This window comes from Tupaia chinensis, unplaced genomic scaffold, assembly GCF_000334495.1.
Source record: "Tupaia chinensis unplaced genomic scaffold, TupChi_1.0 Scaffold139743_1, whole genome shotgun sequence".
NCBI classification, from domain to species: domain Eukaryota; kingdom Metazoa; phylum Chordata; class Mammalia; order Scandentia; family Tupaiidae; genus Tupaia; species Tupaia belangeri.
This window is the reverse complement of record NW_006199623.1, coordinates 22,896-35,579: the sequence shown is the minus strand read 5'-3', so window position 1 is coordinate 35,579 and position 12,684 is coordinate 22,896. Positions and strand designations below refer to the sequence as shown.

The 12,684-nt window shown below is 45.1% G+C and overlaps 1 gene segment (V, D, J or C); it reads left to right on the top strand.

The window, feature by feature from the left end:
• The first annotated feature begins 1,094 nt into the window (after positions 1–1,094).
• On the top strand, positions 1,095–8,062 carry LOC114004718 (immunoglobulin lambda variable 9-49-like). The segment is given in 3 exon segments: positions 1,095–1,142; positions 7,751–7,894; positions 7,991–8,062. Coding segments are annotated over 3 exon segments (264 nt in total).
• Positions 8,063–12,684: the final 4,622 nt, after the last annotated feature.

Below are 12,684 nucleotides of genomic sequence, written 5' to 3'. Positions count from 1 at the left end.
ATTTTTCATATCAGCCATAGAAAAGTATTATGTATTTTGTTCCATGTAGGAGAAATTCTGATGCGAGCTTACTAACAATGTGCAATAGCTTTGGCAACATATAAAGGAAAGGTGGGTGAGCAGCAGATGGTGTAATGGTTACATCTGTTGACTCCCCAATGGCCAACCATGGTTTGAGTCCTGGACCTGGTGACTTGAAATTCACATCAGGTGTGTGTGTGTGTCCATCCCCAAATCCTGAGAGGAGACTGAAGCAGGAGGGGTTGCAGCATGAGCCATCCTCTTTAGGGGGTGACTTCTTACTTTCAGTTTCTCTGTCTCTGTCTCACCAGTGAGCACATGCACCCAGTAGCAAAAATCTCCTTTTTAAAAAAAGGATAAAGGGAAGGTGGAAGGACTCTGAGCACATCCCAGACAGAGCTGGAGGGCTCTGAGCTCACTGCTGATGTGACCAGGGCCTCTTCTGCCTCTGCTGCTGTGGGCTGAGGGGGAAGTGAGGAGGAGGGAGAACCCAGACTCTCTGAGGGGGAAGCTGATTCTACATGAACAGATTGATGCAGGGGCAGGACTGTACACATCTCCATTCCCTATTCCACTGGATTTCCTCTGGCAAAGAAACTCACTCAGTGTGGAATCAACTGTTCACACCTTTCACACTGGAGTTTGGGCATGCTCCATTTTGGGGATTTGTGTTTGTCTGGGCTTCCTGGTGCTGCAGACAACTATTAATAGCTGCACTTTGTAAAAACATTCTGGTGGTCAGTGATCCAGATCTCACATGGCCAACTACCTTTCAAATACGGGCCGCTGGTCACTTGAAAAGCACACTAGGCTGGTGTGTGTGTGGAGGGGCAAACCCCTACAGCATGTAGAAATGGAGAAGTGAGTGTGAGGTTATAAAGCCCCATTGGTGGGTGCTTTCTCCTCTCTCTGTCTCTCTCTCTCTCTCTCTGCCCCTCTCTCTCTCATTCTCTCACATATACATATGCCCTCTGGAATTAAAACAGATTCTGCCATGCCATAGGTTGGCAAACTTGGGGCACAATGAGAACTCTCCCACACTGCTGGAAGGTGTGAGAAATGGTGAAAGCTCCATGGAAAAGGAACAGTTTCTGAAAAGATTAGACATGAGCCTGTCAAGGGTATCCTGAGTTTATCAAAAATAAAATAATACACAAAAGCTAATATGTGAATGCTCAAAAAGCTTTATCTACAGAAGCTGCAAATTATAACTCATCCCCATTGCCCTCCAGTAGGCATTTGGATAAACCTTTGTGATATATCCATAAAGTGGAACATTAATACCAAGAAGTTAATTATTTATGGGTTGAATTTTTAAACATGACTGATAAATGATCCCAGAAAGATTATGTATATCTTACGATATCAATTATATACATATTCTAAAAATAAGGTCTAAAATGCTATGGGAGAAAACAAATCAGTGGTTACCTGGACTGAGGAATAGTTGGAGGGAAGAATTTCTAAGGGACATGAGTATATTTTGTAGATGTTCAAATGTTTTATGTTCTTGATTTGTTATTGATTTTGATGAGGTTTATATAAATAACAAAACACACTAATTTAGACACATTAAATATGGGCAGTTGATAGCCTATCAATCCCACAACTGTCAAAAATATTTCAGTCTCTTCATGATGGCAGAGAAGGGTCTTTGTAATCTGGATCCACATACTCTTACTTTTTCAGTCACTTCAAGGCCAATGGAAACTGCACACAGTCACCTTGTAATTTCCACCATCCCTGTATCCTGGGCACTATCTTATGTACTGAGCACTGAGGTTACATTTTTTTTTCTTTTGGAGACATTTTTTGCTATTGGGCACTTGTTGCCATGAGAGAGACAGAGAAAGACGGAGAGACAAAAGTGAGAAATCACCCTCCAAGGGGGCATGGCCACTCCACAATCCCTTCTCCTCCATTCTCTTCTTGGATCCTTGGACAGTCATGCACATGTGTCTGGCGAGTTTAAGCAACCAGGTCCAGGATTCAAACCATCATTGACTATGTGGGAGTCCAGCTACATGACCATTTCACCATCTGCTGGTCCCACATTTCTTCATTCTTCTTATTAAGTATTTAATTTTATTTATGATTATTTTTTTAATTTGCTATTGGGCACATGTACTCACCAGAAAGAGACAGAATGAGAAAGCAAGACACCAGGTCTGAGACTCAAAACTGGGCCATGTGGGAGCCCAACACCTTAACCATCATGCCACCTGCTGGTGGTGGTTACACTTACTAAAATGTACTTTTAGGCAATTATTTTTACAAACATTATAGGAAGAACTTGCACAAATCTAGGTGGGACAGCCTGTAGCACATCCAGGCCTGGGGTCTAGCCTCTGTCCCTCATGACACCACTGTCACAGGCCGTTCCTCATGGATTGCACATCATCATGTAGCACAAGGCCAAACGTGCACCCTCTGGGGCATCTTCTAAAAACCCGCTCAGTTCCTCAGACCTTGTTTTGAGTTTCTGCTGATGCAGGGCCAGATTTCTCACTCAGACCCCGTTCCCATTCACCTTCATCCCTGGGTCCTGAGGAAGGAGATGCTTAAGACGGCACCCCAGAGCCCTCTGTGTTCTCACTCCCTGTAGCCTCCTCACAGGGTACAGTCATCATATTGGCCATGGCTCCCGTCCTAGCAGTCCAAATGCCCTCCCTGGAAATGTGTATTCATTATTATTAGTTACTCAGGAACACCAGGGTGTGTGGTCGATGGTCATGAAATGGTAATGACCAGAGAACAGGTCTAGCCCCTGTCATCATGTCCACAGGGATACCGAATTCCTCCCAGTGGACAGCAAGGGGAACTGCAGGTGTATCTCAATCTATAAAGTGGGTGCCTTCAGCTGTGTCCTCCCCACACTCCCAGGGCTGGGCCATGAGACCCTGTTTGTGCTGATGGGGACTCCCAGTCCTGCCTGCTCTGGGATGGGCCAACACTGCTGCTTACAGCTGTGTGGGATTAGACTGCCCAGCAACTGCTTCCCCCTCCTCCCATAGGGTCAGCTCTGACTTATGCTTCAGCCTCATTGGTCTAGATAGCCAAAATCCACCTTCAGCTGGACTCAGGATGCAGCAGAAATCACCACCAAGGGAAGAAATCTCTGTGGATGCCCCTCTCCTTCCTGCCAATGGGGAAGATAAGAGGCCTGGGTAGGGCGGCTCCTGCACGGGGACCTCGGCAGGGCTGTGTCCACCATGGCCTGGACTCCTGTCCTTCTCTTTATCCTTTCTTACTGCACAGGTGAGGCCTGGTGTCAGACACAAGGATGGCGCCTGGTCCGCATCAGCCCCTCTGTCTCAGGCCCTAAGGAGTGTACCCTCATCTGTACCCCATTACCCATGAGTGTCTTTGTCTGCAGGTTCCCTCTCCCAGCCTGTGCTGACCCAACTGCCCTTTTTTTTCTGCATCTCCTGGAGAAACAACTAGACTCAGTTGCACCTTGAGCAGTGACATCAATGTTGGTGGCCACAATATGTACCGGTAGCAGCAGAAGCCAGGGAGCCCTCCCTGGTGGTTTCTGTACAATTACTCAGATTCTGACAAGCAGTTGGGGCCTGGGATCCAAAGATACCTCAAAGAACATAGCGTTTCTGCACATCTCTGGGCTACAGGCTGAGGACAAAGCTGAGTATTACTGTCAGATTGCACACAGCAGTGGTTCTCGCAGAGACATGGGCAGATGGGGAAGTGGGACAAAAATCTCAGTGCCTGCAGGTGATGGCCCCTTTGTTGATGATTAAAAAGAAATGTACTGACATTGTTCCAAAGATAACTTATCTTAAGAGGTTCTCTCTCAATATTTCCCATAGATGAAAAAATAAATTCTTCCATAGACTTCCCCATCCTGACATACAACTGAAGGTCCAGGTGCCTCGAGTGACCCAGGCCAGCTCTGGCTGACATAGGTAGACAGTCACACACCATCAACAGTCACATGGAGGGACTTGACTCAGGAGACTGGGCTGAAAATAAAAAGCATTTGGAAAAGGAGGGTCTGAATGCCAAAATGAGGAGTAGCACCCAACTCTGGGTTATTTCAGTCAGTCTGAACCTCTTTTCTTCACCCTCCTCCATCATCTGACACTAAGGCACTTAGGAAAAAATGAAAGGGGAGAGGTGGCCCCTCTCACTCCTTCCTCCTGGCACAAGGCACCATGGCGGGCTTCCTGTCTTTCTGCTTTCTCTCCCAACACCCAGTATATAGTTAGACTCTACAAGCTCCGCCATCCTCCATGGAGAGTCAATGGATCTTTGTGAAAAGAGTCCAACAAATATATAAATATATGCAGACAGACATGAATATGTATATTTGATTACAAACACACATATACTCATTCAGTGACCAAACATCTTCCCTTAAGCAAAGGACCTAATCAAACAACATCACAGAAGAGTGGTACAAAACATGCAAATACATATATATATATATTTTTTAAATTTTTTGGAGAGGTTTTTCCAATACGGCGCATGCGCTCGCCAGAAAGACAGAGAGAGACAGAGAGACAGAAAGCGAAAATCACCCCCTGGGGGAATAACCATGCTGCAATCCCTTCTCCTCTATTCTCCTCTCGAGATCTTCGGTATGCACGCACATGCGCCTGGTGTGAGTTTAAGCCACCAGGTCCGGGACTTGAACCGTGGTCAACTACATGGGAGTCCAGCGACATAGCCATTACACTAATTGCTGGTCCCCAAGAAATATTTCTAAGGAGGAAAAATAGAGGGCACAGGCTCAGCCCTGTAGCACAGGGGTGAAGCACTGTACATTGGGAGCCAGATCACACAGGGCAGAGCCAGCTTCAGAAATAGCTGAGGTGTGTGTGGGTGCTTGACACAGATACTGACAGGATGGAAAATAGAGGATAAATGATTCTGTGTAGCCACGTTCCACTGCTTTCTCTGTCCTTCTCTCTCTCTCTCTCTGATGATCTCACATATTCTGTGGTAAATATAAAAATAAATAAATAAATGCCACATAGAATAGACTCATTTCTAATTCTGGAAATATGATGGCACATAAACAAGCATGAATAGTATTAGGAATATAATAGTTCAATTTCAGTTCACTAGAAATTCAAACATTCTTCAGCATAACAACAAGCAGCACCCATGTTCATTTGAAAGAATCCTTGACCATGAGGGAGTTAGGCTGAAAACAGCACTTTGGGCAGATCTCTAGAGGATGTTTAAGCTGGTGTTGGAAAACAAGTGTAGAGAAGGGAAATAACCTCTCAAATGTCTCATTAAGAGCCTTGGTCTCTCAGGATATGTTCATGACACACTTTGGAGGGAGAGATGGAAGTGCTGGACACATTGCCAATGGGCTCATGGATGCAGTGTTCCCTAGTGGTCAGCCCATAGTCCCTCAAGGATGAGAAGCACAGCTCAGAGAAAGTGCCTTTTTGGTCAATCAGCATCTCCCAGGGGCCACTAGGAGCTCTATTCTCTCCTCTCTGGCACTCCCTGCATTGAGGTGGGTTCATGGAGCCCTGGGAGCTTCCTCCCTATCCAGTTCAACTTCCCTACATTCTCCACTGGTCACCAGATACTGCAGAGAAGAAAGAGAGGGTGTCACTATTTCAATGGCACAGAGTTTCTGTTTGTGACAGTGAAAAACTCACGGGCATTGATAATGGTAATGATTGGACTACACTAAAGATGGGTTTAACTTCTCTTAATGCTACATTTCAACTTGATTAAAACATGTGCTCATCGGGACCAGCAGTTAGCATAATGGCTATGTCACTGGACTCCCACATAGTTGACCACAGTTCGAGTCCCAGACCCAGTGGCTTAAACTCACACCGGGTGCGTGTGTGTGCATGCCCAAGATCCCGAGAGGAGAACGGAGGAGAAGGGATTGCAGCGTGGCCATCCCCCCTGGGGGGTGATTTCTCGCTTTCTGTCTCTCTGTCTCTCTCTGTCTGTCTGGCGAGCACATGCACCCTATAGCAAAAATCTCTCCCCCCCAAAAAAAAAAAAAAAAAGTGCTCATAGAAGTGACTAAAATGGCCAATTTAATGTTATAATTTACCATGATCAAATGCTTGCTAGTTCCAATGCCTAAATTGTATGAAAAAAGTTATATTTGAAAAATGTCATTTCTACAATTACATAATTTACTATGCTATAACTCCCCCTCATTAATAAAAAATGACAGTGATTACTGCTTGCTGTGGACTGAATTCTGTTACAGAAAACAGTTACATGTTTCAGTCTTACCCCACCCCCCTCCAGCGTGACCATGTTCACAGACAGGACCTCTCAGGAAGTAACTAGGAAAAAATGAGGTCATAAAGGTGGGGCCCTTGTTCAATAAGGCTGTGCTCTGACAGAGCAAGGTTTGCATACAGGCAACATGGAAGGAGGAAAGCACGTGAGAAGACACGAGGGAAGGTGCTCATGTGTAACCACAGAGACAGGCTCCAAGGGAGACCAAACCTGATGAGGCTCTGGCCCTGGACTTCCAGTCTCCAGAACCATCAGAAAATAAATCTATAAATCCAGAATTAAGTGATTCACCTAGCCTGTGTTCTTGGTTGTGACATCCTTAGCAAACCATTACTCAGGTTTGTCATTGTACTATTGTACTATGTATATTATTATTATTTCAAGACTAAACTCAGATACAGGTCTTCTACAAACTAGGGATCATCTGCAGTGACCATGGTTATCTCTGTGGAGCAGATTCCTATGATTCCCCTCTCGGAAGCCTAGGCCTGTGCACACATTTTTCTCACGTGCTGCAGCTGTCATTACTGTCCCTGGTCTCTTCAGATAAAGCCCAAGCTACACTCGCCATTGAGACTCATCTTTCAGGGTTGGGCCATGATGGCTGAAGAAGGCAGGGCCAGGCTCTGGCTGTTAAGACCTGAGTCACCCAGGCTGAGCGAACCCTCCTCAGGCCACCAGGTGGCAGTGTAGGCCTGGAATCAGGATCCTCAAGGAGCCAGGGCAGCCTCTCTGATGCTCATCCATGTCTCTGAGCTGCTTCCTGCTTAATCCTCTTGGTTGGAGGTGGAGAACAACCCCAAACTCACTTAGCTCAGTCTGGGGAGTAGATTGCGGTGTCTGGTCAGCACAGATCAGCCCTGGGGGGTCTGGGATTCAGTCAGGTGGGACAGGCCTGGAGGGGGACAGTCTCACTCATTTTACAGGAGTAGGTCTAGGGTGAAGAAGGCACATCTCCACTGAGTCAACAGATGATTCCCAAGGAAGGATGATGACAGAAAAGATGCCTTCCAGAGAATAGGCCACCAACTCCACAGATGACATACTTTGTTTGCCTTCAAACAACCTGGGCCAGTAGGGGGAGACAAACCCTGGGAATCAAGTAAAACTGAGCTCCCACTCTGAGCTCCCTGAGCTGGTTAGACGCACACTCTGTGGGAAGGAGATTTGCATGGAGGGTTTGCAGGGAGAGTCCTGACTAGTGCAGTCCTGTGCTGAGGGGATAAGAGACTCAGGAGCCCTGCTCAGCTGATGACCTGAAGAATCCAGCACTGGGACCCTGACCATGGCCTGGGCTCCTCTGCTCCTCATCCTCCTCACTCTTCTCACAGGTCAGGGTGGGCAGTGGGCAGTGCCTCCATAGGGTCCTCCACGTCCAGTCCCCTAACTCCACCCTGTCCTTGCTCATAAAACAGTTCACTGACTCTCCCCCTCCTTGAAGGCTTAATGAGGATCTGTGCTTCCATGGTCTCTCTCCCAGCCTGTTCTGACTCAGCCACTTTCTGCATCTGCCTCCCTGGGACAAGCAGTCACACTTACCTGCACCCTGAACAGTGGCTACAGCAACTACTATGTAGACTGGTACCAGGAGAGCCCAGGGAAGGGCCCCAGGTTTGTGATGCAAGTAGGCCCTAGTGGTATTTCGGGATCAAAGGGGAATGGAACTCTCGATCACTTCTCAGGCTCAGGCTCTGACCCAGATCAGTTCCTGACCATCTAGAACCTCCAGGAAGATGACGAGAGTGACTACCACTGTGAAGTGGACCATGGAAGTGGGAGCAGCTTTGGCTAACCCAGTGACACACATGGAGGGGAAGTGAGACCAAAACCTCCTATCTGAGTGGTCCTGAGCCCACTTCCCTTCCCACAGGCCTGACTCAATGCAGAGGGGAGTCTCCCAGCCCAGCTTGGGGGTTCCCATCATCCCAGACCCTGTGAGAACTAAAGTCACAGCAGCTGGTCCCCTGTATTCTCAGGATATTGAGACATTTGTTTTGTTGTGGACATGCAGGGTTGTTGCCACTCCCCTATCCTGATAGAGTTCAAGTTTCTGTATTGTGGAGCTATTCATATGTGTGCCCATAGCACAGTTGCTGTCACCAGGTCTCATCACCTCTGTCCATATTCCACACCTGTGAGCTGCCCCCACAGCAAAGGGCACTGGGTGTTTCCTGTAGACACAAGTCCTTGACCTTGACCTTGACACATGGCTCACCTGGACTTCACCCACTGCCATCATCTACAAGTGCACAGAGGTCCTATTATGATTGTGCCTCATTAGTTATAGAGTCAGAGACAGAGAGAAATGATACTTGCAGGAGGATGGGAGAGCCTGAGCCTGCTCTGTACCTGAGACATAGGAGGGGCCCCTTTCCAGCTCCCCACAGAGGGAATCTGTTCACATCCAGGCTAGGAAGCTGTGGAGGAAGCAGCATGAGCTCCTCCAGCCAACACCTGCATTATCAGCCGCCCAGCCCTGTCCCATGGTCCCAGGGCTCCCAGATCTCCTTGTGTCTGCTCTCCTCCAGGCTCTGCCCTACCATTCCTTCAGCAAGAGGCATATTCAGGATTCTGTGGAAGCTGAGTTGCCTCTGTGCACCTCTTTTGGTGGGAACTAGACATACAGGTGGAAGACAGGTATGTGGCTAGTTTCAGGAGCTGGATATTCCATGGGACACAGGTAAGCTCCAGAGATGCCCAGGGTGCCAACCTCCAAAGGAAGGCTGAGGCTGAGACCTACCTGAGGAGTAACCCCTGGAGCCTCAGGACCACAGGGTCACAATTTCACAGAGGAAATCAATCCTGTTCAGGTCCTGACAGTGAACACGCATGTGTTTTAGCAAAATATAAAATAAAAAGAAGAAAAGAAGTTGGAGACAAAAGAAATTGAAAGATATTTACCATTTATGAATTCCAAGAATTAATATAGCTAAATATAAAGAATCAGGTCCCATTGAAATACGAGTGATTTTCTTCTCACAGTGATAGGAAGAAAAATCATGAAGTTTTTGTGGAAGTGCTAAAGACCCCATGTAGCTAAAACAATCTTGAACAACATGAACAGAGCTGAAGGTGTCATGTTACTGTCCTTCAAAATGTGCTGCAAAGCTATGATCACCAAGTCAGCAAGGTCCTGGCATTTCACTTAGAGGCAGAGTACAGAGCTTGTCTTTTCATGCCTGGTGGTGGATCTCACCTAGCTTCACAGAATATTTCCATGCTCTATGTATGCACCCAAACACAATTATTTCACAATTTAAAATAAATTTTAAAGGAATTTCTATTATATGACAATATTGTGAACACTGAGGACCTTATGCCAATTCAATAAGCCAGTTACAAATGATAACTATCTCATGACAACACTTATATGGATCCTCTAATTAGGTAAAATGGCCAGCAGAGGGCATGGTGGGTAAGGTGCTGGATCTCAAGTAGCTAACCCTTACGTTGAAGTCCCTCACCTGGTAGCTTGAAAATAATACTTAGAATTTGTGGGTGTGAGCCTCAGTTCCTGAGAGGAAAAGGGAGAAAGAATTGAGGCATGGCCCTCTCTCCTAATGGATGATTTCTCACATTCCCTCTCTGTCTCTGGTGAGTGCACACATTTATGCAAAGACCTTAAAAAATAAAATAAAAGAGAAGGAAAATTACAGGTGAAACATAGAAGCAGAGTTGAATTGTTGTTCCCAGGAATTGGAGGAGAGGTTAATGAGGGATTGATACATTTCCTGTTATTCCAGGTAACTAAGTCCTAAAAATGCGTGGTACTATTTCAGTCCCATTTGGCAATATTGCTTTGTACACTTATGTATTGCCTTTGTGTAAATTTTTTCAAACAGTAGATTTTATAGTAAATATTTTTAGCACCACTATTACCACAAAAATGTAGTTATTAGAACAAAGTTGAGGGGGTCTTTTTTGGGTGATTGAATTCTTCTAATTGGACTGTGGTTTTTATTGACTGTGTACAAATACAAAAGTCAATCATCTGTTTCTTTAAAAGGCTGAACATTAGTACCTGAGGATTATAGCCCAATACCATTGCTTCAAGAAATATTTACATACCCTAAACCAGAATTTCTATATAAAGGGCAAATAACATGTTTGGGTCATCCATTGGTGTGGTCATTAATGCAGAGGGAGTCCAATAGCCAACTGCATGTTTAAATCCTGGAATCACAACTTGAATTACAAGCCTGAGATGCATGGCTGTGCCCAAAATCCAGAAAGGAGAAATAGAGGAGATTACAATGTAGTGTGGCCATCCCACGTGGGAGGTGTTTTCTCACTTTCCTGCTCTCTGTCTCTATCTGGGCAGAGAACACACCAACAAACAAAAACATGCTTATAAACAGCACATGAAGACAAGTAGCCACAGTAACTGTTTCCTTACTACCTCACTTTGAAGTAATGCAAATAGTCATAAATACATTGTGATATGCTCACACAATGTAGAGTAATAACTCACACATGAACAAGGGGAACTGCTTGTCTCCACAGAAACATGGACATATATCAGATAGAGCATTTTTGTCAAAATAGACAACAAGGAGTGCATTGTGATTTATTTAATTCTGTCATATTCTGGAACTTTTGAAACTGATTTATGTTCATAGAAATCAAAACAAATTGCACATGGTCATGGAAGGTGGGTATTGATTAAAAAGTTACATGGGATATTTTCTATTCTACTCTATAGGAGCCTTGTATTGATAGAAGTGATGGCTACTGCAGAGGGGGATAAAGTTGTCAAACTGTCATGTCACTTAGGATGGCACATGACACTGTATTTTTATTTGAGGTTGCTACAAAAGCAACAGCGTGGATGGGAATAGAATGGTCATCGAACAGTAGTGGAGAGAAATGCAACTGATTCTCCACATCTCCCCCCTCTGTAAACCACATAACTGACCAATCCAGAATGCCAGGTGCTGGGTGGGTTCCAGGTGGAATGTGGAGATGTTTCCTAGGCTCTGCTGTGGCAACTAAATCCACGGTGATGAGGCAGGACCCTGTGGTGGCTGCAGAGCCATGAAGGGGCTGTGGTCCTCTGTGGAGCTTCTCTTTAGACTCGTACTTGGAAATCTGGATGAGGTGGTGAAGGAGCTGTTGCCTAAGAACCCAAGTCCAAAGCTGACTTTTTACAACCTTCAGGGGGAGATGATGGAGTGTCCCTGCATAGAGGAGAAAGGTCAGCTTCTTGACAAGCACAATGCTTGCAGAGAGGAGCAGGCAGTGACTGCATCGTCTTTGGAGAGATCCAGGCAACAGAGAGTCCTTCAACATCCCCCGCCTTACTGAAGACCACAGAAATGTGGAGAGTTAACTTGATGCTGAGACTGGACTTAAGTTCCCTGGTTCCAAACCTGAAGGAGGAGAGATCCAAATGCCCCAAACAAGAGGCGGATATGCTGGAGATGCTGCAAGTGTTCAAGTCCCTTGAAGAGCTGAGAGCCTCCACATCATAGGGAGCTTTTGCAACCCTGCTGGGAGCCCAAGGGCCTAGTCTCAATGGTTTTCCCCAGGAGTGAACCTGGGTCTTAAAGGACCACTGTTGTCTCTGTCCACTCAGGTCCTTTGAGCTGCCAGTTTGTATCCCCACACCTCAACTTTGTCTGAAGGTCACTAAGAACAGTGGGGCCTGGGGATCGCCTTTCCTATGGACTGGAATTTTCCACCCATCACGATCTGGAAACAGCAGTGAGCCACTTCCGGATCAATTTTTCACCTTTTAGAAATAGTGGACTGGCAGAAACCAAGAAATCATTTGTTTCTCAGAATGTTTGTGTCTCAGAAGGTTTTCCTCCTGTAATTGTCTCAATATGTAAAACATATAGATATATATATGAAAAACTAATTTTTTACTTTAAATTGAAACTGTTTTCAATATGTAATTTTATCAATATATTAATTATTAAAATAAATGATTAGTATTTAATAGTCTTTATAAAGATTGCATCTTAGCTAAAAAATACATAAGCCTTAGTGACACCTTTAGAAGTTACTTGTTTAATTTTAGAGTTTCATTTCCAACTATCTTAAGTCCTAAGTATAAAGTTTTGGTTTAGGTATATTTTATTAGAAAAATTCATGTAATAAAAGTCTTTTATATTGCTACTAAGTGGTATGCTTAGAGAAAAATATGTAGTCTAATATAATATTGCATAACGACATACAACAAAATGTATTTAAAAAAGAAGGTCTGTTTAATTATTTGGACAATCAGATTAAGATGATGTAACTTTTTTTGGAGAGTTTTGTTTGTTTGTTTGTTTGTTTGTTTGTTTTGAGAGATTTTCATTGTAGGGCGCATGCGCTCGCCAGACAGACAGAGAGAGACATAGAGACAGAAAGCGAGAAATCACCCCCCAGGGGGGATGGTCACGCCGCAATCCCTTCTCCTCCATTCTC